The 26,828-nt window shown below is 37.4% G+C and overlaps 1 protein-coding gene across 1 annotated transcript in view; it reads left to right on the forward strand.

Annotated features, from left to right (window-relative positions):
* The window catches only part of PAX5 (paired box 5), a 340,144-nt gene that overhangs the window by 113,494 nt on the left and 199,822 nt on the right, over positions 1–26,828 (forward strand). The window contains exon 5 of the mRNA XM_044679587.1: positions 2,538–2,713. Within this exon, the coding sequence (XP_044535522.1) occupies positions 2,538–2,713 (176 nt within the window). The remainder of the gene's footprint in view (positions 1–2,537; positions 2,714–26,828) is intronic.

Below are 26,828 nucleotides of genomic sequence, written 5' to 3' on the forward strand. Positions count from 1 at the left end.
CTTTCTTTCTTTTTTGTGGGTCTAGTACCTAATGCAGTGTCTTGCACTTAGTGCTAGATAAATGTTTATTGACTTGAACTTGAAAGAGAAGATAGTATTTCTTTCTCTGTCTGTCTCCCCATTCATTCTCTATAGCCACATCTAGATCTACATTTGTATTTGATCTATATCATATCTACCTCTACATATATTATCTTTATCTACAACTGTACATATCATCTATACCTAAATCTCTCTCTCTATATATATATACACTCTATATATATATAATATACAAATATATTTTATGCTCATCTATAGCCATGTTGTTATTGAATTGTTTTTAGTCATGTCCAACTCTTCATGACTCTATTTTGGGTTTTTTTTGGCAAAGGTATTAGAATGGTTTGGCATTTCCTTTTCCAAATCATTTTACAAATAAGGTTAAATCCAGGGTCAAACAGAGAGTGTTTGAATCTGGATTTGAACTCAGGGCTCTAAGTCTAATGCTTTATCCGCTATGCCATTTAGCTGTCCATCTATATCCATGACTATATATTTTCTGCATTTATGTTCACATCTAATCTATACTTACATCTACATATCTATTTCTATAACTATACACACCTCTCTATACCTACAAATCTATATCTAAACCCATAACAACAATTAAAATGCAAAGTAAACATCATAAGTTTACAGTGGAATTACAGACAATATACAATGAACCATGTGAGACTGGGGCAAGGAAAAATCATTTTGGGCAGGAGGTACAGGAATCAGGGATTAGGAAAGACTAAGGATGTAGCATTCGAGTTGGGTTGTGAAAGGTAGTTAGAATTTCAGCTGCAAAAGCAATGACTGCAAATAGCTCTGGCATATTTGGTTAGGGTTTCTTAAGCTGTTACACATCCTAAAACTTTCTGAGGTCACACAGTCAAGGGGAGAATACCATAAGTTCCATATATATTAAATTACATTATTTATGGTCTATTTGCTTCCACCAATTCATCATGTTGAAACTCACTTTCAACTTAAAATTCCCTCTTAGCAATCACTGACATGTTCCCAGGCCCTGCCAAATGAAGAAAATTGTGAAATGGTCTTGAAAAACATATCCTGATGTGGAGGAACTGAAGCTTTGGTTACTGTTATTATGATTTGTGCACAAAGCTTTTATAAATGTGCAAACACCATAACTGTGTCTGCATTCATAGATGACTAAAATCAGCAAAATGCTGGAAGTGATTCTTGAGCCATAGCTCAGCCATTAATCGGATGACACTAATTTCTTCAAAAAGCCAACCATTTGTCCTTTGAAGGTGGAAGGCTCTGGGTTAGTTGGGGAAGGAGAAATGTATGGAATATGAACAACCAAAGAGGTAGGGCCACTGGATGTGTTTTAGCAGCTTCTTGGGCCCACCTAGATTACCAATTCTATGTTGGAGTTTTCTTAGGTTTCAAGTAGCCAGTGAATAAATATGGGGTTTGGCTATAAAATCACATGACTGATTTTTAAACTTAATTTCAAGGACTTACTTTTCCCATTGAATGTTGCCCCTTTCAAAACTATTCTCTGAGGTAACTACACATTTGTGTTAGTCATGTTGCCATTACCGAGAATATTTTTGGAGTGGCCCGCAGAGTAATTCCACATATTATTTTGTCAGTTGAGAGTGGATTTAATTTTTTGAAATCAGCCAAGAGGCATTTGAAGTCTAAAAGCAGTTGATAAAGCTTGGAAACATTTTATTGTTAAAAAAAAGTGGGAGTGCGAAGAGATTTATTTTCTTGCTGTGGCTTTTTAATTGTTCCTAAGAGCAATTTCAAAAGATGGTTTCCATGTATGTTTTGAAGAATGTCAGCATCACTGCTTGTATAATACTATAGTTCAAATTACAAGGAAACATCTAGTTTGCTGATATTTATCTTTGTCATCCTCATTTTTCTTGCATTTATCTCTTTGTAGATAAAGGAGGGAAAAAATAAATTTACTGCTATTCTTCTTGCCTAAAGCATCAGTTTTGGAAAGTCCTAGCCCAAGACCTATAAAAAATGTTTAATATTTAACATTTTTCTCAAATAAGGGGGAATATTGCTCAGGGATGCTGGTGTTGGAACTCCGTTCACTATTATAGATTGCAAATGTCTGTGATTTAGTCATTTTCTCTCTTTTTCTTTCTCTGTCTCTCTATATGTTTATAGTATATAAAGTGTATATACACATACATATATATGTTGCATTGATTTTTATACTATGTCACAATCAGTATTTTTTTCTTCTTATAAAAGATTTTTGTTGCCAGAGTGGTGTAGGAAAAAGACTTAGGTTCTGGGCCTGACTCTGCAATAAAGTAGTTATGAGGTTTTGGGGAAGTGACTTTAACCTCTATGGGCCTTAGTTTCTTCCTCTCTGTTATTATTATTATTATTATTATTATTTTGGTTTAGATGATCTCTAAGGTCCTTTCTGATTCTAATGTGCTATCATTTTAATATAATCTTATTTGGGCACTTGTAACAGCTATTTAGCCTTCTTTTCATCTTCTTCTTCAAAGGTATTCAGGAGTCTCCAGTACCAAATGGCCATTCCCTCCCAGGCAGAGATTTCCTTCGGAAACAGATGCGGGGAGACCTCTTCACTCAGCAACAGTTAGAAGTATTGGATCGAGTCTTTGAGAGACAACATTATTCTGACATATTTACAACTACTGAACCCATCAAACCGGAGCAGGTACTATCATCAACTCTCACTGCACTCCCTGTGCATTATTATTATTATTATTATTATTATTATCATCATCATCATTATTATTTAAAAGGTACATATATTCCCTACTGGCTGCCTATATATTTTGACTGGAAACTGTCAAGAAATTACTACATAATTTCCAATCAGTAGAAGGTGGGGAAAAGTCATCTTGAAAAAGTGTTTTTTTCCCTCAATAAAATGATTTCCTTGAAAATGGGAAAATGATTTTTCATGGGATACGCTCTCTTCTTCTATACGTTTAGTAGAGGAATTCCTTAGTTCTCAGAACTTTGGTCTCAATGCTTCCCTTCTGTTTCCAGTGCTAGTGAAAAGAAGTGACTAATTTTGCTTCTTGAATTCTCTTGGGATGGTTGTTGAGCAGGTTTGTGCTGTCTGTGTTCCTGGAGATGAGGAGGTAAAGCTAGTTTGGGCATTTATGATATGGGCTATTTATTGATTTTTTTATACTGCACTTATTGAGTATTAGAATCCAAGAGTTTCTCAGACTTCTACCTGGATTTGTTGCAGAAGACTCAAGTGGAAGAGTTAATCCTCTTTGTGAGAGCACTAGAAGGATAGATATTAAGCCAAGCTAGTATCATTAGTTAGGTTAAAAGACCTTTCTGAGTGATGTTTTTCACTAGAAGTTATCTGAAAGGGTGAATGAATGGAACAGGAATGTAAAGATGCTTTTGATTTACCTGGGAGGATATCTGGGATTTGGATAAAGATCTAGATGAAAAGTATTAATAAATATATAGTACTATATAACATTTGTAGCATTTCAATTTTTCAAAGTGTTTCTGTTACCTCCTTTGATATTCACAGTAACTCTCCAAATCAGGCAGCCAGTCATTAAGTATTTATTAAGTGTCTACTATGTGCCAGGCATTATGCTAAGCACTGGGCATACAAGGAAAAGTAAAAGGGTCTTAAGGAGCTCATAATCTAATAAGGAAGACAACATTTAAAAAGCTACGTATGAACAAGACAGAAAAAATAAATAGAAATTATTCAACATAGGAAAGGCACTATATATATATTATTATTTTAAATGTATGTATATTCTCTACTGACTCCCTATATACTGTCAAGAAAATATGACATAAGTTCTAATTAGTAGAAGGTAGAGAAAAGTCTTTTTGGGGATTGGGGAAAAGGCTTTTTGGAGATGGGGTTTCAGTGGGGTTATTAAGGAAGCCAGGGAAGCCAGTAGGTAGAGATGAGGAAGGAGAGAATTTCTGGTGCAAGGGATAGCCAGGAAAAATGCCCAGGAGTGTTTTATTTGAGGAACAGCAAGGAGGCCAGCGTCAGTGGATCACAGAATGTGTAGAATGGAGTAAAATACAAGAAGACTAGAAAAGGTATGAGGAAGTCAATTTACAAAGGGCATTAAATGTCATACAAAATATTTTATTTCTTTTTAAAACCTTAGCTTTTGTCTTAGAATCAATTTTTAAGACAGAAGAGTTGCAAGGGCTAGGCAATGGATTAGGTGACTTGCCCAGGTCACACAGTGAGGAAATCTTGAACCCAGGTCCTCCTGACTTTGGGTCTGGCTCTCTATCCACTCTGCTACCTAGCTTCCCCTACAAGGGATTTTTGTAGTTGATCCTGTAGGTGGCAGGGATGGAGTTTATTGAATGGAAGTGGGAGTGGGGTGACATGGGTCAGATTTGCAATTTAAGAAGATCAATTTGACAAATGAATGGAGGATGGACTGCAATGGGGGGAGACTTATGGCAGGCAGACCAACCAGTCTATTACAGTAGCGCAGGCATGAGGTGATGAGGTGGCAGATCAGGAATCCCTGTTTTAGAGGTGAGAAAGATGATGTTCAGGTGGGTTGTTAAATTGCTTAACAAAGATCATATGGCTAGTTAACAGCACGACTAGGACTGTGTCTTCTAGTTCTAACCTAGTACAGTGCCCTTCCCTCTATATTCTATGATGTTTAATATAGAATGATGATAGAAATCCATATATTTGGGTTGTGTTTATCTTTTCATAGTGCTTTCATTTCTGTTGTTGCTTGGTAATTTCTAACCACGTGGTTCAACTTGCAACAAAAATTAATTGGATAAAGTCATCTGTGAATCAGACAAGTGAGTAGTGTAGTGGATAAAGCACTGGTCCTGGGGGCAGGAGGACAAGAGTTCAAATTCAGCCTTGGACACTTACTAGTTGTGTGACCCTGGGCTAATAACTTAACCCTGATTGCCTCTGTTTCCTTAACTGTAAAATGTGCTGGAGAAGGAAGTCAAACCACTCCAGCATCTCTGCCAAGAAAATCCCGAAATAGGTCATGAGGAGTCAGACATAACTGAAACAATTGAACAACTGAAGAACGACAATTGTGATTCAAAATGGAGATATAAATGTTAAAATAAGATACAAATGGTACACCTTAGAGAGGAAGGTACCAAGTCAAAGAGAAACTAAAGATAACAAAATCTTCAATCTACATATTTAAAGAATACCTGATTCACCCAGATGGTGGCTTTTCCACTGTAGCTATTTATAGTGTCTCCTAGTCTTGGGAAATAGTTCTTCAAGTTGTATTCAGAAATATTCATTATGGGGTGGCCAATATATATGTACCTAAAATTTCTGACACTTTATACTTAAACCTCCAGTGGTGAGCTTGTCCTGAGTTAGGACTTGCTTTTGAGACATATATGGTCATCAGATCTGAAGACTTTCTAGCTTGGTAGCATCTGTGGGAGTTTGAGTTTTCCTGGTATAACCTTTGAGAACACAAGGTCACCTCCATGTCATCATCAACATGGATTATGTACTTTAGTGGAGGAAGCAAAAACTCTAAAAACTAAACAGGAAACTATGGAATAGTACCACCTGACAGTGCATAAGAAGAGAAGAGCTGCTTTAGTGAAATACTTATTTGACAATGATGGACCATTTTAGCAGCCTAGTGTCAATTCATGGAACCGTCATGATCTATATAAGACATTTAATAATCACACACACACACACACACACACACACACACACACACACACACACACACACACTCCATGGCTCCTCAGGAAACAGATTCAGTTTCTATCACTGAGAAACTGTTTGCTTAAAGAAAGGATAACTTTGCCTGAATTGAGGGTTTATCGAGAGTAAGTTATGAATTTTGTTCCAACAATTCCCATTTTTTCTTTTGGTTTCCATATCTGTTGGGTAATCCCAGTGTCTGATCAAAATTCCAGATTGTCCTGGATTGACTGATCTCCTTCATGTCACTTCTGACTTCTCTTAGACGGTTTTCAGAATTAAAATCTGGCTTTGATCCCATTGCAATTTAGAAAGAAAGAAGAGAGAATGTCTATCATTTTTAATTTTGATGAGGAAGGTGATTTTAATACATTATGCCAGGGAAACAGTCTTTCACAGTGTGATAACCGTCTTGAACTTCCATAGGGCTTTGGTTCATTAGTCTTATATTAAAGTGTAGATTGTTTCATCTATAAAGTGAGCTCTTTAGAGATGAAGAAATCACAGATTTTATGAATTACTATTTCTCTGTCCCTCTACTTCGTAGTCACTCATTGTTCTATCTATATGAGGCTGAAAGTTGGAGTTTAAATCCATTTGGGAGCAGCTAAGTGGCCCAATGGATAGGCATTAGTTTTAGAGTCAGGAAGACCAGAGTTTAAATCCTGCTTCAGACCAGTACTAGTTGTGTGACCCTGAGCAAGTCACTTAACCTCTGTTTGCCTCAGTTTCCTTATCTATAAAAAAGGTATAACAATAGCACCCATCTTGGAGGGTTGTTGTGAGGATCAACTGAGATAAGATATGTAAAGCACTTTGTAAACCTTAAAACCCTATATAAATGCTAGCTATTACTTTGTTATTATTTAAAAGATGCTTAGTTTTTACTGGATTATTCTGACCTACTTTTATCAATTTATATGCTATTTAATATTAATTCATACTGCACAGGTTTTTAGTAAGTAGCTTTAGGTCCTGTCACTGAGAGTGTGGTAGGTATAGTGATAGGTATAGTGGATGACTAGCTGGTCTTGAAGTCAGGAGGATCTGGATTCAAATCTTGCCTCTAACATATAGTCCATGGCCATGGACAAGTCACTTAACTCTGCCATATCCCAGGCAACTCTCTAAGGCTGTAACTAACAGAGGAGTTGCATTGCTGGAGGAAGTTTCCACACTGGGGTTTCTCATGCTGATGTAAACACCTATATAGACCAAAAAGATATATATGGATAAGGCACAACTAGATGGCTAAGTGGTTAGAGAGCCAGACCTGGAGATGGAAGGTCCTTTGTTCAAATCTGACTCCAGACACTTCCTAGCTGTGTGACCCTGGGCAAGTCACTTAACTGTCATTGTCTAGCCCTCTCCACCTTTCTGCTTTGGAACTGATAGTTAATAATATAATCTAAGACAGAAGGAAAGGGTTTTAAGAAGTTCTGAATAAATAAAATAATAGCATTCTTTTTAAAAGAAATATTTATTTTATATTGGGAATGTGCAGCTTTCAGAGGTCAAACATGGTTTTGTTTCTGTTGTTCAGTTGTTTTCAGTTGTGTCCAACTCTTCATGACCCCATTTGGGATTTTCTTGGCAAAGATACTGGAGTGATTTGACGTTTCCTTCTCTAGCTCAGTTTTATCAATGAAGAAACCCAGGTAAATAAGGTTAAGTAATTTGCCCAGGGTCACACAGCCAGTAAATGTCCTAGACAACATTTGAACTCAGGGCTTCCTGACTCCAGGCCTGGAGATCCGTCTACTGTGTCACCTGGGACATAGTCACTATATGTAAATATCTGAATAATTTTTTTTAAACCCTTGTACTTCAGTGTATTGTCTCATAGGTGGGAGATTGGTAAGGGTGGGCAATGGGGGTCAAGTGACTTGCCCAGGGTCACACAGCTGGGAAGTGGCTGAGGCCGGGTTTGAACCTAGGACCTCCTGTCTCTAGGCCTGACTCTCACTCCACTGAGCTACCCAGCTGCCCCCTGAATAATTTTTATTTAGAAATGCAGATTTGATTTCTGAGTATCTACAGACAACAGAACTAGGAGTAGGTGAAAAATTACAAGGGAACAAATTCTAACTGGATATAAGGATTAGATAGAACTTTTTAAAATTGTAATGGCATCCCTCCAAAGGCTCTCAGTAACCTAAGATTTTCCAATAGAGGCTAAATAACCACTTTCTAGATATGTCAGAGAGGGGATTGATGCTTTAGGTAAGAGCTGAACTTAACCACTTCTAATCATTTTTCCAGCTATTATGATTTAGTGGAAGAATTTTGGAAGTGGAAGTGGAAGGCGATCTCACTTCATGCTCATAACATTCCTGTGAAATAAGCTAAGTACTGTTAGTTCCGTTTTACAGATGAGGAAATGGAGACTCAGGTGATTTAACTCATGTTAACAAATAAGATCCGAGTATCTTGACTTCTATTCCAATGGAGTTTCCCTACACACCTTTATTTTAGGACTTCTTCCTTTCCTCAAGGAAGTATTCATTGTGGGGGGCTTCCTTGGACAGTCCATTAGAATAAAGGGGCCAAATAGCATGAAGAGGGAGGATCTTTGTGGTACAGCAGATAGAGGGGGAAGAGTATGGTATTATAGTCATCATTGAGATTCAAGAGGAGTCAGGACCTGCTAGGCAGTTGATCACAGAAAGCTTCATAACCTGATTTTAGTATATACAAATAGAGGTGGAGGATCACCAAAATGATCACTCTTTACATTAGGTGGTGCACTGTATATTGAGCCTGGACATGAGAAATCCTGAGTTCAAATTTAGCCTCAGATACTAACTGTGTGACTCTGGGAACAAGTCATTTAAGGTCTGTTTGCCTCCATTTCCTCAACTATGAAATGAAGATAATAATAACACCAATCTCCCAGGATTGTTGTGAGGATCATATATGGTCCTTTGCAAAGCTCTTAGTAAACTCCCAGGCACATAGTAGGCACTTAATAAATGTTGTTCTTTTTCCACCTCTAATTTACAAATCCCGACATATTTGCCTGCCTTTCCATCTGCTCATTACCCTGGAAAGATGATCCTGAATCCATATAAATACTTTGTACTAAAAATTCTCTTGGTTCTCTGCTTTTCTCCAAAACCATCTCTTCATGCAGAATCCCATTAGAGCATACTGAGTTTCCCAAGCAGAACATTGTGACAAATTAATTTCTATAACTTCAGTCTTAAAAAAACCCATTAATTTTCTTTAATGACCATCTTTCTTATCCACCAACCACTTCCTTAGTCACCTTGTCTTTGTGGCTTTCCATCTTTTGCTTTCGTGGGGCTTGTAAAAGTTCAGTCTTTGGAATTTATCATAATTTATCAGTTTATCAAGAAAGAGCCAACAAAGGTTCTCATCTATCCAGCCATGGTCAATCTGACAGACACATCACTTCTTCAGTCTCATTCTTAGGGATGACATTCGTTTGTTCATTCATTTATTAATTGTGCACTATGAGCAAAACTGAACTATAGTAGCTCAAGAGAAATGTGAGATGCTCCAATTTAGAAACATCTCTACCATTAATGTTCATACAGGCTATTTGTGCCCAACCTGTGGTAGAGCCTTATTAGTTTGTATTGGTGTGATAAACCACAACCAGAAACGGTGTTCATTAACCCCAACATAGTGATGCCGTTTTGATTTTCTTCAAGTAGGAAAGACAACAACCATTCATTCATTGGAATGATTAACTCAGTGTGGATATACAAAGATAAAGCAGTTTTTAGTCCTCAAGGTACTTATAATCTAGTAAGGGAGATAAAATCTAGAAGTAATATAAATATAAAAAAACTTAGAATACAAGCACAAAACAGGAGTATATTATGAGAGCCAATGAGGAAGACCTACTTCTAGTTCATAAAAAATTGGGAGGAATGAGTAAGAAAGACCTCAGGGACTGTTAAGTAGCAGTATTTATTATTTATTGGCTAGTTATTTAATGGCTCAGGTTCTAGCCTGAAGTCTTAGGTTTAGCAGGAACCATATTTGGAAAATCCTATACTATTACTCCCCCAGGATGGGAAACTTCTTTAACATCGTTAGTAGATTTCAGAGATGATTAGTATTGTGTGTATAGTATTATTCTTGGAGTTAATTAATTGGTCAATCAATAAATCAATTACTCTTGGGCATTTAAGTGTCTATAATGTGCCAGTCATGATTCCAGGAACTGGGGATATAAAGATTGCTCTCAAAAGAGCTGAAAAAATATTGGCAAAATAAGAGTAATCAATGGTAGCAGAGTTGGACTGGAGCTATGCCTCAGTTTATTTGTCTGTAAAAATGAGCTGGAAAAGAAAGTGTTAAACCACTCCAGTATCACTGCTAAGAAAACTTCAAAGAGGGTCATGAAGAATTGGACAAGACTGAAAACAAAGGATAGAAGAACAATAACATGCCAATAATAATAAAAAGAATAACTCATCTTTGCAGAGTGATTTAAACTTATCAAGCGCTTTATATACATTGTCTCATTTGTTTCTGTCAACAACTCTCTGAGATGGGGTCTATTGCTACCTTCAAAGGGGAGGAAATGGGCTCAGATTGGTTACGGAACTTACATAGCCTCAAACCCAGCTCTTCTTGATTTCAAGTTTAGTACTTGGCACCATTTAGTCCAAATAAATGGAGTAACATCTATGTTATCATTTTTAATACTTGTTACAAATATTAGGCCATTTGTCAGCCATTATAAATGTTTTTTCATTATCTGTAGATATTCTTAAATAATGAGTTCAATACACAAAAAAAACCACAGCAGTATATCACTAAAATAAGAACATTCCTTGAGGATTCCTAGTTTTTTGGGGGGATTTGAGAGAAATATATCTTTTAGGAGTCAGTAGATAAGCAACCAGATTTGTTAGAGAATAGGCATCATAGAATTTAGAGCTTGAAGAGAACCTAGAAATAATAAAGTCCAATAACTTCATCTGCAAGGTGAAGAAACTGAGTCCTGCAGAGGAGATATCAGAACAATCACAAACATGGTGCAATTGGAGTTTTGACCCAGGTCACCGACTCTCTCTGGGCAACTACCTTCCTGTTCCTCATTTTGAAATGAGATCTCCACTGGCCCACCCTGAGACCTGAGATGCTTCATCTGGGCCTGCCTCTCCCCAGTGATAGCATGGACTGAGCTTTAAAGATAACAATAATAATTGTTGTGTTCCCATTTGGTTATTCCAAGGTTATGTCCAACCACAGTTAGGGTTTTCTTAGAACTGGAGTGCTTTGCCATTTCCTTCCCCAGATCGGTTTAAAGATGAGGAAACTAAGGCAAACAGAATTAAGTGACTTGCCTGCGGTTATGTAGCTGGTGAATGTCCAAGGCTGGATTTGAACTTCTTGATCTTCCTGACTCCAGGCCTAGGGCCTAAAGCTGCACCTGCCTACAGTAGAAGTGTCAAACATGCCCCACCATCCACTCTTGGAACCAAATTAAAATGTGATTAGGAAATGTTTTACAAAATAAATAAAAATACAATTTGTTGTTCTTGTTGAGTCGTTTGAGTGGCATCTGACTCTTCATGACCCCATTTGGGATTCTCTTGGCAAAGATACTTGGAGCAGTTTGCCATTTTCTTCTCCAGCTCATTTTATAGATGAGGAAACTGAGGCAACCAAGGTTAAGCAACTTGTTCAGGGTCACACAGCTAGTATCTGAGGATAGCTTTGAATTTAGGCCTTCCTGACTCCAGGCCTTGTGCTCTACCCACTCCTTTACCTAATTGCTCACAAAATACAACATAACAAAGAAAATGTTAATTTTGTGGTTTTCTAAGCCAATATACTGCCCATTCATTACTGTCTGAGTCTGACATCTCTGGCCTATAGGATGAGTTGTTCCTTCTTGCATCTACTTCTGACCAAATTATCCTCTACTACACCTTTTGTCTCCCTCCCCATCACCATGCTCCATTTCCTCCCAACTCAACTGGATTTGCCCCAGACACCAGAATTCTTAGTTATGGTTCTGGGGAAGTGACTTGTCCAGGATCACACAGATTAGCATGAACAGAATCAAGATTCAAATCTGGGGGCTCTGGTTCTAAATCTAGTGTTCTCCCTATTCTTCCTTCCTACCATACTACCTCACTTGAACTCAGTAAGATACTTAGCAGTCTGATCAGCCTTGAAGACATTTTATTTGGTTAAGGGTTCTGCAATAGCCTTCCAAATAAAGCAGATGGTCCTGATGGGCCAGCTAATAATTGTGGGCCTGGGCTTGGGCCTGAGCCGGAGCCCTGGCCCGAGAGTGAACGTTAAACAGACCAATGACTGACTCTGCACTTTTCTAGTTAATCCGATTCACCTTCTTGTAATGTGCAGTAATTAGGAGAGATGAAAGGTGAGGAGGAGCCAGAAGATCACTGTATGCACATGGGCACTGGACTATGAATGACATACCCTTGTTTCCTGCTAGGCAATAACTTTTGACAAATGATGGCTTTGACGATACGGCTGTATTATTTGAAGGGGAAAAGATATTCAAGGGTATTCAAGGGGAGTCTGACTAGCAATTAATCCCATTGAATCTTGAAAGATGGATATTCAGAAATGGCATTTATTTGTAAGCACTGTGTCTGCCTTGTGCTTCCGAAAGGGATGTATGTCTGGATCTTCCTATCTGTCAGTCTACTGGGATGGACCTGTGGAGTGGACTCCTCCTATGGAAACTCGATCTTGTGGCTGATGTGTAACCTCATAGAACTTAAGTCTAGATGAGACCTTGGTAGAATATCTAGTCCAGATGATTACTTTTATAGATGAGGAAACTGAGGCTCAGAGAAATAATTACATTTAAAATCATTATTAAAAAAATACAATTTAAAAAGATTTTGAACCGAAAGTGATTAAATTTAAAATAATTATTTTAAAATAGAATTTTAAAAGATTTTGGTTCAAAATCATTTTAAAAATATAATTTGAAAAGATTTTAAATTAAACATGACTAAGTTTAAAATCATTGTTTAAAAATACAATTAAAAAGATTTTAAGGGGCAGCTGGGTAGCTCAGTGGATTGAGAGTCAGGCCTAGAGACAGGAGGTCCTAGGTTCAAATCCAGCCTCAGACACTTCCCAGCTGTGTGACCCTGGGCAAGTCACTTGACCCCCATTGCCCACCCTTACCACTCTTCTACCTATGAGACAATACACCGAAGTACAAGGGTTTAAAAAAAAAAGATTTTAAAATAAAAAGGTCTAAATTTAAAATCATCTTAAATGACTGTCCAATAGATGGGTATTAAATGGCAAAGTTGGCATTTCTACCATGAGTTGCCTGGGACACTGACAGGTTAAGTGACTTGTCCCTGGTCACACAATTAATATGTACAGGAGTATTGTGAGGCTCAAATGAGATAGTGGTTGGAAATCACTTTGTAAACCTTGTTGTCGATCAATTCTTTTCAGTCATGTCCAATTCTTTATGACCCTCTTTGGAGATTTCATGGCAAAGATACCAGAATGGTTTGCCATTTCCTTCTCCAGCTCATTTTACAGATGAAGAAACAGAGGCAACCAGGATTAAATGACTTGTTTAGGGTCACATAACTCAAAAGTGTCTGAGGCTATATTTGAACTCAGGAAGACGAGTCTTCTTGACTCTAGGTTTGGTACTCTATCCACTGTGTTGCTTAGCTTCCCTTGCCAACCTAAAAGCAACATATAAGTGACAGTTATTATTATTATTATCCTATAATTGCCAAGTTTCTGGTCTGGTCATGACTTCATTTTCTGAACCTTCTCCCACTCAGCAAGAGCTCAAGCAATGTTTATAGAGTCATCCAGGAGTGTGTTGGTAAATATTTAATAACCAGGCTCTCCAAAATGTATGCACACACTTTTAAACTTAATCTTCCCCGCTAATAGTTTTTTGAATCTAGACAATCAATAAAACAATAAATCTCGCCCTGATTTGTAGTTCCTCTTAGAGCTGGTTCCAGTACCCCCTGAGTATGTATCAGAAGGAGAACTTGAACTCCGGTGTTTCTTCCTCCAAAGCAGCCTCTTTATCCATTTTGCTATGAAAAAAGGGAGAAATGTGAATAATCGTCAAACTGACAGTCTAATGTCCTTTGTGAAGACTGACATACATTTTTGTCTCTGCCTGCAACAAAATGAGAGGATGAACCATTTGGATTATGATTTGCCTTTCCCCTCCTGAATTTTTTTGGCTGTTTGACTGAATTGGCTACTGGCTTAGGTGCTTGTTGTTACATCAGAGCACCCAAGAATATTCTACAAGACTCTGCGCCCTAAGCATTCTTATCCAAATATATTTGCACACACACCTTGCTCTCTCAGAAATAAGCACTTAGAGGTAATAATCCAGCCTCATATTTGTTCAATGCCCCTTTATTATCATTACCACATTCCCATTACACCCAATATACAGTTCTGGCTTCTAAACATTACCTTGTGGATTTGACTCTATATGCTCCGAGAACAAAAGAGAAATAATTAAATGGGACACATGAAGATGCATGAGGTGGGAGTTAATGGAGACATATTCTCAGGGAAATTAAGCATTTCCTTTAAAATATTATTGAAAAAGCAATTTCATTTTTTACTATGTATGAAGTTGGTGAAAATAACCTTGGAAGAGGATATTTTTTTTTAAAGAGAGCTGTTGTTTTCATTACTGTTATTGTTGGGTTTTTCCAAACAGCAGAATCTATCGGAGCAAAACTCCCTCTGATTTTGTCTGTAGCTTTATTGGTGGGAGCAAAAAAAAACCCTCCTAAATCCAGCCCAAGAAAGCCCATCAACAGAGAAAATCCTTCCCATATTTACTCTCAGTAGACTATTAAACAACACCAGGCGATTAATTTGGCTTTTGAGTCTTCTCTAAAGCCCATAAAAGCGCACAGTTGTCAAATGGAGTTCATTTTAATTTCCTTTCAATCACAGTAAATTATTCAGGTGATAAATCAGCTGGGGCAGCCTCCTGGCTGTAATAGAAACCCTAATTCCTGGCTAATTATCCAGCCCATTGCTGCCAACAGATCAATACCAGCACAAAATGGAAAGGGCTAAGGGCCTGCAATTGGGCAGGGAGACAGAAAGACAGCTGGGAATAGTAACATGCAGATGACCTCCCTTGAAGTTCAAAGGTCACAGGAGGTTAAACTGGGAGAAGGTTTGTGCCCCTTTGGAGAAAAAAAGGGGGGAAAGCTTCCCACTTTCCTAAGCTAATTTTTTTTTTTAAATTGTGGTATTTTCTCCAGGTGAATGGAGCATCCTAGGATGCCAGATTCCAACATCACATCCTTTCTCTGTTTCCCTCCTATAGTATCCTTCCAGTGGAGGGGCTATTTCCAGCACAAGAGCCGACTCAGTCTTGCCTCTCAACTCCTTTCTAGGGACAAACTCGATTTCTTGGAGGCTTGGTTCAATTTAATTTCAGTGCCTCAAAAATGTATTGTCTACCAAGTATGTGTGGTCTTGGAAAGAATGGGTAGATGGAGGTACAGACTTTGGACTAGGACACCTGGGTTTGAATCTTTCTTCTTATGCTTACTATCTCTGTGACCATGGACAAAACCTTTAAACTTCTCCAAGACTCAGAAAATGGAGATGATAAGACCTGTAGGATCTGCCTCATGAGGTTATTGTGAAGCTCACATCTTGCAAATTAAACAAATGCCAGTTATTATTATTTCAGGTACTGTGGTAGATCTGGTAATATATTCTAAAGAGGGAAGGGAGTGGTGAAGGGCAGGCATACAAGAACCTGGGTAGCAGCTACGTGGTATAGCAGATAGGGCATTAGATTAGGAACCAGAATAGACATGAATTTAGACATTTATTAGCTGGGTGACCCTGGGAAAGTCACTTTACCTCTTTTTGCTTCAGTTACAGTTTCTATAAAATGGGGATTGATAATAACACTTACCTGACAGGGTTATTGTAGAGAATAAAATGAAATGTTGGTATAATATTTTGAAAATTGTAAAGCATTATATGTGTTACCTTATTCTTTTAAATTCTTCTTCTTCTTACTACTACTACTATTTGTACTTTAGAGTGAAAATATAGGAAGTATAAAGGAGAGATGCAGGCAGTGTTATGGGAAATTTGAGGAGGGGAAAGCCACTTTCAGTTAAAGGAGGTAGGCAGCATCAAGAAATGTTTTGAAGGTCTGGAAGGAAGGCAGCCAAGACACCGTGTTCAAATTTTGCCTCTGATACTTCTTGTGGGACCCTTGCCAATTTATTTAACCAGTTTGGATCTTAGTTTCCTCATTAGTAAAATGAGGACTAGATGGCTTCTGAAATCCATCTCAACTCTAGGGCTATAATCTAAGACCAGGTGGAAGAAGGAAAGAATACATGTCACAACATCCAATATTTATATATTTCTTTTATATAGGGACTAGACTGGTGATTTTTATAATTTCCAAGAATTCTTGGGAGAGATTGTTCTCTCTCCCAAAGAGCCTTTCCTGTTATTTATATAGTCTTAGGGAGTAGACTTAGATCAGTGGCATCAAAACAAAATAGAAATGGGGGCTACTAATCCATATATAAGGACCCCAGTGTGTTACATAGTGACTTAGAAAACCACATACATACATACATATATATATATTATATATATATTTCTTTTTTTAAAATCAATACATTAACCCATTAAAATCAGGCTATGTCAAAGGTGATACTTAAATCCAGTTCTTCCTGGCTTTGAGGCCATTTGTCTATCAACTTATTCCATACCATCATGATGGTAATAACCAGCCAATATTAATGGCTCCTAAATTTAAATGGCAGTTGTGGTCTTAGAGGTTAGGGGTTAGAAGTTTTTATGAATGGATTTTTGTCTCTGTTTCTAAATTTGGATGTTAAAATTATTCAGTCATTTCAGTCATGTTTGAGTCTTCATGACCTTATTTAGGGTTTTCTTAACAAGTTTGACATTTCTTTCTCCAGATCATTTTATAGATGAAGAAACTGAGGCAACCAGGGTTAAGTGACTTGCTCAGGATCATTCAGCTTCTAAGTATCTGATGCCAGATTTGAACTCAGGAAGATGAGTCTTCTTGACTCTAGGCATGGCACTCTATTGTATCATCAATTACTTTGCCTCTATAGTCCCTCCCCAGACATCATTTCCATGCTTGCAAAAATGTGATATGGACCCTCAGGCAGGTGAGATTGTTATTTTCTGTTCTTGGATTTCTTGAGTCCTGAGATGCATCCTCTTCCTTCCTGTATGCACTCAGTTTCATTAACTGTGGACCCAAGTTCCAGACTTCGGGGGCTTGTTGCTTGGAGGTGGGGGAGGACATTTCTTGACAGAGCTAGAATGTGTGGTCCAATTATTTTTAGAGCCCTTAGAAACAGTACAGTAATGTTATCATGGCTCAGCAGGAGTCAATAATTTCAGCCGTCATTGTCTCAAATGAACAAAATGACTTTTGGTCGATACTAGCCAGCCACAAAAATAACTTGTGATCTTTACTGCAGCAAAGTACACTGGGCATTATTTATACATGGTCTATTATAACAAGGCACTTAGTGTTTAATCCTCATTGGCCTAAACTAGCCACTGAAGGATCTGTACTGGCAATTCTGTCCTCTAACTGAAACAACACCCTTATCACAGAGCACGTGTTACTATTACAGCATCATTCTGGCATAATGGATAGAGCACTGGCCTGGGAGTTGGGAAAATCTGGGTTCCATTCCTTTCCTCAGATACATCTTGGTTTTATGACCTTGGGCAAGTTACTCTCAGTCCTTTTCTCTCTAGCTCAGCATAATCTGGGCTTCCCGCCATATTGTTTTTTTTAACCCCTAATATCTTTTTATATATATCCTTCTATATTAATTTTGTTACAGGGCTAGGCAATGGGGGTTAAGTGACTTGCCCAGGGTCACACAGATAGGAAGTGTCGGAGGCCAGATTTGAACCTAGGACCTCCTGTCTCTAGGCCTGGCTCTCAATCTACTGAGCCATCCAGCCACCCCTCTCCACCCCCCCACCCCCTCCCCCCGCAATATTGTTTTGATGACCCAATACTGCATTAAATAGATCAGAATCCATGTGGAGTTCACTCCTACAGAAAGATGGGCTGTATACATTGCTCATTAAGAGTTAGCTTTTGTTGGTTTCAGTAGTACCTCTCCCAAACTGAAGATTTCACCCCTTTGTCTCTGGACCACAAAAGAGCCTCAAGGCTACAATATCCATGAACTGAAAATCCAAAAGTTGGCTTAGTGGTGTCTAGTTAGCCCAGAGGCTTGAATAACCCCAAGACCCCAGAGCTAAGTCAGAGTTTAAAGCAATAACTTTAAAGAAAGGGGAATAGTAGGAAAATGGGACTGTCAGTAAGATGGAGGGAGAATGAGATGTTATTGCTATACTTAAAAAACAACAACAACTCTGGAACCCTGGATGTAGTCAATTGGAGGTGTGGATGGGAGCTACACTCCAGTTTTCTACTTTCTAGTCAAACATTCTCCCTTTCCCCCCCATTAAAAAACTATCTTCCTTTCACTCAGTTTCCTCATCCGTAAAATGGGGACAACAAAAACATCTATTATAGGGTTATGACGATACATAATGTATGTCAAAGGCTTTGTGAAACCTCAAAGTGCTCTATCAATGTTAGCTACTTTATATTAGAGATCTGACAATTTCCTCTTGCTCTAAAGTTGGATAGCAACAAGGCATCTTCCTTTATTTTTTATTTTTTATTTTTTTGCATTGAAACATTTCATTTAATTATTAATTAATAATATTTTTCTGTGGTTACATGATTCATGTTCTTTTCCTCCTCTCCCCCCCCCCCCCATAGCCAACATGCAGTTCCACTAGTTTTTACATGTATCATTGATCAAGACCTATTTCCATATTATTGATAATTGCATTGGGGTGATCGTTTAGAGTTGACATCCTCAATCATATCTCCATCGAACCATATGTTTAAGCAGTTGTTTTTCTTCTATGCTTCTACCCCCACAGTTCTTCCTCTGAATGTGGATAGTGTTCTTTCTCATAAGTCACTCAGAATTGTCCTGGGTCATTGCATTGCTGCTAGTAGAGAAGTCCATTACATTCGATTGTACCACAGTGTATCAGTCTCTTGTGTATAACATTCTCCTGGTTCTGCTCCTTTCACTCTGCATCAGTTCCTGGAGGTCATTCCAGTTCACGTGGAATTCCTCCAGTTCATTATTCCTTTGAGCACAATAGTATTCCATCACCAACAGATGCCACAATTTGTTCAGCCATTCCCCAATTGAAGGACATCCCCTCATTTTCCAATATTTTGCCACCACAAAGAGCATGGCTATAAATATTTTTGTACAAGTCTTTTTCCCTATGTTCTCTTTGGGGTATAAACCCAGCAGTGGTATGGTTGGGTCAAAGGGTAGATAGTCTTTTAAAGCCCTTTGGGCATAGTTCCAAGTTAAGGCATCTTCCTTTAAAAAGTAATCTTATCTGTTTTCCAAGAAAAATTTTAGGGCAATTTCCCTTAATTCTAAAATGAAGAGGTTGGTCTAGATTAGCTCCAAAGTATCCTATAACTTTGACCCTCTATGAATCTTTGATTCTAAATACAAATCCATTTTTGGATATTATCCCTCCCTTCCTTCATAAAGTGCTCAGGTCCCTAGGACTGGAAACTTTCCTTTTAAGAAAGAAAAACAGTTAAGCAACAATAATCAGCACCACGACTGTCAGATAATGGTTATAATATTCTATCCTCAAAATTCCCTGCCCTCCTACCAAGAGGAAATAGGCATATTTCATGATTTGTTTGCAGAGACCATTTAAAAAAAGTATTCAGTTTGGCAAGCCTGTGTGTGAAAGAGAGAGAGAGACAGAGACAGAGACAGAGAGACAGAAATAGACAGAGAGACTGATAGAGACAGAGAGAAAAGACTGGGGTGGTGGTGATGGTTAAGGGAATTTATCAATAAATATTTATTAAGTATCTAGCACATGCCAGGCACTGTGCTAAGTGCCAAAGATAGCCAAAGGATTCAAAGACAGTTTCTGCTCTCAAGGAGCGTGAGAAGACAACATACAAACAAATATATACAAAGCAAACTACATACATGATAAAGAGGAGATAATTAATAAAGGGAAAGTACTGGAATTAAGGGGGGTTGGGGAAGGCTTCCTGTAGAAGAGGGGTTTTTAATTAGGACTTAAAGGAAGACAGAGAGGTCAGTAGTGAGAGTTGGTTTGCAATCCTTCCTCCTGTCCCTGAGCATCTACTTTTGCTGACAAGTGAATTTAGTGCATAAACCTTTATGAGAAAAATTGCTTGTGAATTTCCCAAGAGTTGACTGCCCTTTTGGTGGCATGTCATGCTGGCTAATGTCAGGAGCCTATGTTTGCACATGCACTTCAACAAGAGGTCAGGACACATGGCATTAAGTGAATGAATGAATGAGTATAAGTTCATATAAGTTTTTCCATGCTTCTCTGTATTCATCATGCTCATCATTTGTTGAAGCATAGTAACAATTCTTTACACTTTTGTATAACAATTGGCTTAGCTATTCTTTAATTGATAGACGTCTTTGTTTCCATTTGTTTGCAACCATAAAAAAATTCTGCTATAAATATTTTGGTGAATTATGGAATCTTTCTTTTTGTCAATGACCTCCTTGGGATAAATATACCTATAGATATTTTAACCATTTTATTGCATAATTCCTAATTGCTTTCCAGAATATTTGTACTAAATTAGACTTCATCAAAAATGTATTCATGTGCCTGTCTTTCTATAACCTCTCCAAACATTAGGTATTTTCATCTTCTTATCATCCTTGACATTTTGATGGATATGATGTGAAAACTCAAGGTTGTTTTGATTTGCATTTCTTTTATTATTAATGATTTAGCACATTATTTCATACAATTGTTAACACTTTGCAATTCTTTTGAGAACTTCAATCACTTATTTATTGGGGGAAATCTTATTTTTATTGATAACTTGTCTTTACATCACATTTATTTTCAGATATACCCAGGTCAATTTTTGTAACAAACATTTAAGTAGGTAGAGGAAAAAAAATTTCAGCCAAACCAACTAGCACATCAACCATATATAATAGTATTTGTGATATTTCAGATCCATAGTCTCCACCTCTACAATGAAGGGAGGGAGGTGCATTTTTATGAAATTGGTCCTGATAATTATATGGTGTTCAATTTTTTTGTTTGATTTACGTTATAGCAGTCAATTTAAAACATTGTTTTTCTGGTTCTGATTATTTCATTCTGCATCAGTTCATATAAGTCTTTCTGTGCTTCTCTGAATTATTATTATAATTATTTTAAAATTGTGTCTTCCAATTTAATGCAGGCTAGAAATACAGGGCCTATTCATGGGTCTGATACCCCTACTGATAGTAATGGATGCTTTTTGTCTGATTTGTTTCTGACCCGGGCTGGTTTGCCTCACCTCAGGCAATCTGGTAGCCCTCTTGTTCCTGGGAGCTCACCATTTTAATGCCCAGCTTAGTTTGGACTCCTAATCTGCATTATCTACTTCAATTTAGAATTTCTGAGCTCAAGAGATCTGGTAGCCTCAACCTCCTCTGTTATAGGAGATTATAGACATGTACCACTAGGTCTGGTTTCTCTGAAATTTTTGAATTCACCATATGTTACAAGGCAGTAAATTTTGGAAATTTTGCTTCTAGTTCTTTAGTGCCATAAAAAAATAACAATATAAAGAGAAGCGATTTGTGCAAGGGTACATTGTGTCAGTCAGATGTCCTGACTCCGAATCCACTGGGACATACTGATGTCATGCTGCTTTGCTGCTGCTGCTGCCACCACTACTCTCTCCCTCTCTCTCCCCACCTTCTCCCCCGTCTTCCTCTCTCTCTCTCTCTCTCTTCCCCCCTCTCTTTCTTTCTCTACCCCCCCCCCCATCTCTCTCTCTCCCTTGGATACCCAAACAGAAAACAGAAGTTTGCATCATAGAGGCATTTATCGATTCATCTCTGATGTCTTGGATATGAAACCAAACTGTAAGAATTTATGGGATAATATTATATCATACGGCATGGCTCCACAGTTTTATAGCAGAATATTGACAATGGGGTGGGGGAGGCAGGAGGCAGTGGCATTACACATGTTTTATAGTTTATTTATTATTATTTTGGGATATATTGGTAGCTTATGTTGAGGCAGGGATTAGAAAGACCTGGCTGGATAGAATATTAGTGTCAGGGAAGTTTGCAGAGTTGACAGGCTCTAACATTCCAAATGGAATGTTGGTGTGGCAGGTTTTTGGCATGGTGGTATGTCTATGTGCTGGAACTCTGCAGAAGCTACACTTTCTAGTCAATACCATCACTATTTTTCTTGCTAAAGAGTACAAGCATTTGAGTAATATAGATTTCAGTAGAGAAAACTCATCAAAATAATGTTGAAAATCACTTTTAGAATTTGTCTGAGGTATGAAGAAAGTTTTATCATACTAACAATTACAAGTTACCTTATATAACTTAAAAAGATTTTAAATGAAATATTCCTTAAGCCAATGCTACTTTCACTTCATTTAGTTCCTTTTCAAGTCTGCTCCAGATATCACTGTGAGGTTCACCTGTTATGGCTCTTTGTTTTACCAACATATCTTCTCATTTAGGTTAAATGTGAATTGGGTTGGGTGGAACTGGATTAGAAAATAATACATAGCATAATATGACCTTGGGTAGCTTACTAAAGCTAAAGAGTTGCTCATTTTTAAATAGCATGGATCTTAATTGGTCAATAAACAAGAATTTATTAATGCCTATAGGCTAGGCACTTGTCAATGAGTCAACAAGCATTTATTAAATGTCTACTATGTGTCAGTCACTGTGCATTGTTACAGTGGTTACACTGTAAAGGGGATATAAGACAAAAACAGTTTTTGCCCTAATGTGGGAGACTATATAAATGTGTATATACGAAAAATTAGAGTTAATTTTAGAAGGAAGGTACTAACATTAGGAAAGACCAGAAAGGATTCTTGTAGAAGGTGAGATGTTAGCTGAGACTTAAAGGAAGCTAGGGGAGGTCAAAGAGTGGAATTAACAAGCGAGAGAATTTTAGTGGAGGATAGATTGGAGTGGGAAGAAACTTGAAGCAGATATCAAGCAAAAGGCTATTGAAATAGTTTAGATGTATGGAAATGGAAGCCTACACTAGGGTAATGGAAGTGTCAAAGGAGAGAAGGGGGCACTGTGAGAGATGTCGTAAAGATAGAATTAAGAGGATAAAAGAGGATGACACTTAAAGGATTGTGACACTGGGTGACTGGGATGATAGTGATGTCCTCAGTAATCATAGAGAAGTTCAGAAGAGGGGAGACATTTGGGGAAAAGACAAAAATTCAGCTTTAGAAGTGCTGAGTTTATTATAATTTTAGGGCATCTAGTTCAACTTGTTCAGTAGGCCAGTGGAAATGTGAGATTGCAATTCAGGAGAGAACTTAGGGTTGGACAAAGAGATCTCATCTTCATAGAGTTAATTATCGAGTCCATGATAAATCGTGTGATCACTAAGTAAAATAAGGTAGAGAAAAAAGAGAAGAGGACCTAAGACAGAGCTCTGGGAGATACCCATAATTATTGGACATGGTCTGGATGAAGGATGAAAATGGAGTCTGGGAAGGTCATACAAGTAGGAGGAGAACAAGGTGAAAGCAATATCACAAAAGCTTAGAGTGAAGAGAGCATCAAGGAAAAGAGTGATTGATGCTATCAAAGGATGCAGAGAAGTAAAAAAGAATGAGGCCTGAGAAAATATTTCTCCATTTCTTTTCTTTCTTTCCACAATGGGTATCTTTAAAGTTTTTTTTTTATTTCTTACTCCACTCCCAAGCACTCTGCTATCCAGGGTCACTAGCTTCCTTGCTGTTCCTTCAGTAAAATGCTACATTTCTCAGTTCCAGGCATTTTCTCTGGTTGTCTCTTATGCCTGGAATGCTCTCCTTCCTCCTCTCTCCCTCCTGGCTTCCTTGGTTTCCCTCTAGGGGAAATCCTCTAGGGATTTATAGGAAGCCTCTTCCAATTCTCCCTTAATTCTAATCTTTCCTTTGTTCATAATTTCCAATTTATCCTGTCTATATCTTGCCTGCACATAGTTGTTCGCATATAATCTCCTCCACTAGACTATGAGCTCCTTGAGAGCAGGCACTGTCTTATCTTTCTTTATAGCCTCAATGCTTAGCATAGTGCTTGGCACACAGTAGATTCTTAAAAAACAAAAAACAACCTTACTCTTTGTCTTAGAATTGATATTAAGTATAGGTTCCTAGGCAGAAGTGCAGTAACATAAAGGCTAGGCAATGAAGGTTAAGCAACTTGACTTGGGTCATAGCTAGGAGTGTCTGGGGTCAGATTTGAATCCCGGACCTCCACATAGTAATTCTTAATAACAGTTTATCGACTGAATGACTGACTGGACCTAGATCCAGGTATTCTGATTTCCATTGCACTCATAAAATGATCTCATTTCATCCTTAACTGTCATGTGGCATAAGTGCAATAGGCATTATTATCCCCTTTTCATAGTTGAGGAGTCTGAGAGAAGTTAATGACTTGCTCAAGGCTACACAATTAGTGATTTGGAGGTATTTTAAACTCAGATTTCCTTGACCTCAAGTCTAATGTGCAGTCCATTATGCTTCTCATCCTCTAACTCCTCCAAATGCTCTTGCTCCTTTGAAAGGTCGTAAAGGGAGAGAGTCTGTATGTCATCTTAGCATGACTTGTATATAATCTTGGACTTGCCATCAAGAAGGCCTGGGTTTGAATCTTACTTCTAATACTTATTCGTTGTGTGACTCTGGATAGTGTCACTGAAATTTTCAGAGTTTCTGCTTCCTTATCTGAGAAATGGGAATATAATATGCCATGGGATTGCTGTGGAAGTCAAATGAGATCATGTAAATAACTCACTTTATAAATTTTAAAGCTCTATACAAATGTCAGTCATTATCTCCACTTCTTTCTTTAGGCAAAAAATCTGACCTTTCTGACAAACAGCTGAGAGAGAACATTATTCACCACAGGGCCATGCTATAGTGATATTGACCTTCTTTTTCTTCTCCATGTTAATCTATAAAAGAAAGTGGAATCTATAAGCAAATAAGCTTTCTTGTTTACTTGTTAAATGAGTTGCAGTGATAACTGGGAACTGTTCATTTAAACTAAAAAGTCCCTACAATCCTCAGTTTTTTAGTACTGAAAACAGTAGGAAATTAATTATTGTTCTTAGTCCCCTAATGGACATATCTCCTAATGGATCAAACTATTCTTTGCTCTTCCTTTTAAGGAGGGAAGACATCAGGAGAGATTTTTAACTCTCTGGAATTGTAATTTCTGTTCAATCCATCTCTCACTTTCAGACTCAATGAAGGAAATTCCTTCCCATACTTTCCATATTTGGATGATACCCAAAAAATAATACAGGACTTTTATTACTATAATATCAGCATGTGAGGTCATGAAACAGAAGGATCAAACTGCAAGAGAAAGTAGGAAGTTAGACAGCTTTCTTGGAAAAATCTGGTGACTTGGATACAGAACGGAAACATTCTGCTCTTTTTCTGCTGCCTGTTTTTTTTCCCTTATAGTGAACCAATGGGTAATAATGCCATTTAAGAGGAGGCAAATTTAATCTTCTTGATTAAGAAAAAGAAAACAATAGAAGGAAAAGGTGATTTTTTTGGGTAATGAGTAGAGAAGGTAGTTATGAAGCCAGAAAAAAGACTTTTGTAATGGTTAATATGGGAAACAATTGAAATAAAGAATTTTTAGAAATTATGGATGAAGGGAACAAATGACATCTTAGCATAAGGAGGAGTAGGTGTGTCAATTGATGTAGTTAAAAAACAATTTTTGCTATAACCTATTTGTTGAAATGCAATTTAAATACAAATAATTAATAAGAGTATTATTATTTTGTTTTGAAATCAACATTTTCATCCTACTATCTATTTTCTTTGCCCTATAGATATTTTAAAAATGCATTGCAGCAATTGGTGAAGTTTGGTCCTTTGAAATATTCTTCCCTCTGTTCCTTCTATTAACAGTTTTTCAAAAAGAGAAGCCATGTCAAAGATGATTACAACACTGTAAATCATGTGGTGGTTTACTACCTTTGAGAGGAAGGATTCAGAGATGTAAGAGAACTTAGCAGAGGATGGGAAAGACTTTTTTTGTTTTTGTTTTTGTTTTTTTTATTTTTAGTTATGTTGACTCTGAAGGGATGCTCAAAAGTTGATTCTAGATTGGGATTCCATTGAGTAAGAGCTACTGCTAGCGAAATTGAAAGGAATATTGAGGCTGGACCAGGAGTCAGGAGATATGGATTTGAATTCTTCCTGATTTTTAGCTCTGTGATCTTAGACTAAGTATTTTATGCCTTTGGGTCTCAGTATTTTCTTCAGTAAAGGGGATGAATAAAACTTGCACCATCTGCCTTTTAGCATTGCAAAATATGTAAAAGGAGGGGATCAGACTAGATGAGCTCAAAGGTAGCCAATAGTTCTTAAAATTTATGGAGTTGTAATGAGGCTAATTCATATTTTTTACCCCTCCCTGAATGGATTTTTTAATGGATATCTTTTATGATAGGGAAGAATCGACTGAGATCCTCACTTAAAGGATCCTACAGATAAACTTGACTCATCACAGTATACAGGAAGGCAATGAATGGGCATTGGACACTTTTAATGGTGGTGTAAAGTTTTAGAGAAAGATGTGTCAGGGTTCCTATGCCAAGGTTAAGAGGATAACAAAATGAATAAAATGAAAAACAAAAATGTAAACTTTCTCATGAAAAACAGTAATCTGATAGAATATATTTATGCTGTAAAAATGAGTAACAGATGATTTTAAAAAGATACATTAAGATTTATATGAACTGATGCAGACTTAAGTAAGCAAAAAACAGAAGAACAATTTATTTTGTAATATTAATATTATAGAAATTAATAGTTTTAAGGACTTTTATAAACTGATGAAGAATAAAATGAACAAAACCAGGAGAACAATTTATATAACAACAACACTGGAAAAAAACTGAAGACTTTGAAAGGTAT

This window comes from Gracilinanus agilis, chromosome 1 (genome assembly GCF_016433145.1).
Source record: "Gracilinanus agilis isolate LMUSP501 chromosome 1, AgileGrace, whole genome shotgun sequence".
Classification (NCBI taxonomy): domain Eukaryota; kingdom Metazoa; phylum Chordata; class Mammalia; order Didelphimorphia; family Didelphidae; genus Gracilinanus; species Gracilinanus agilis.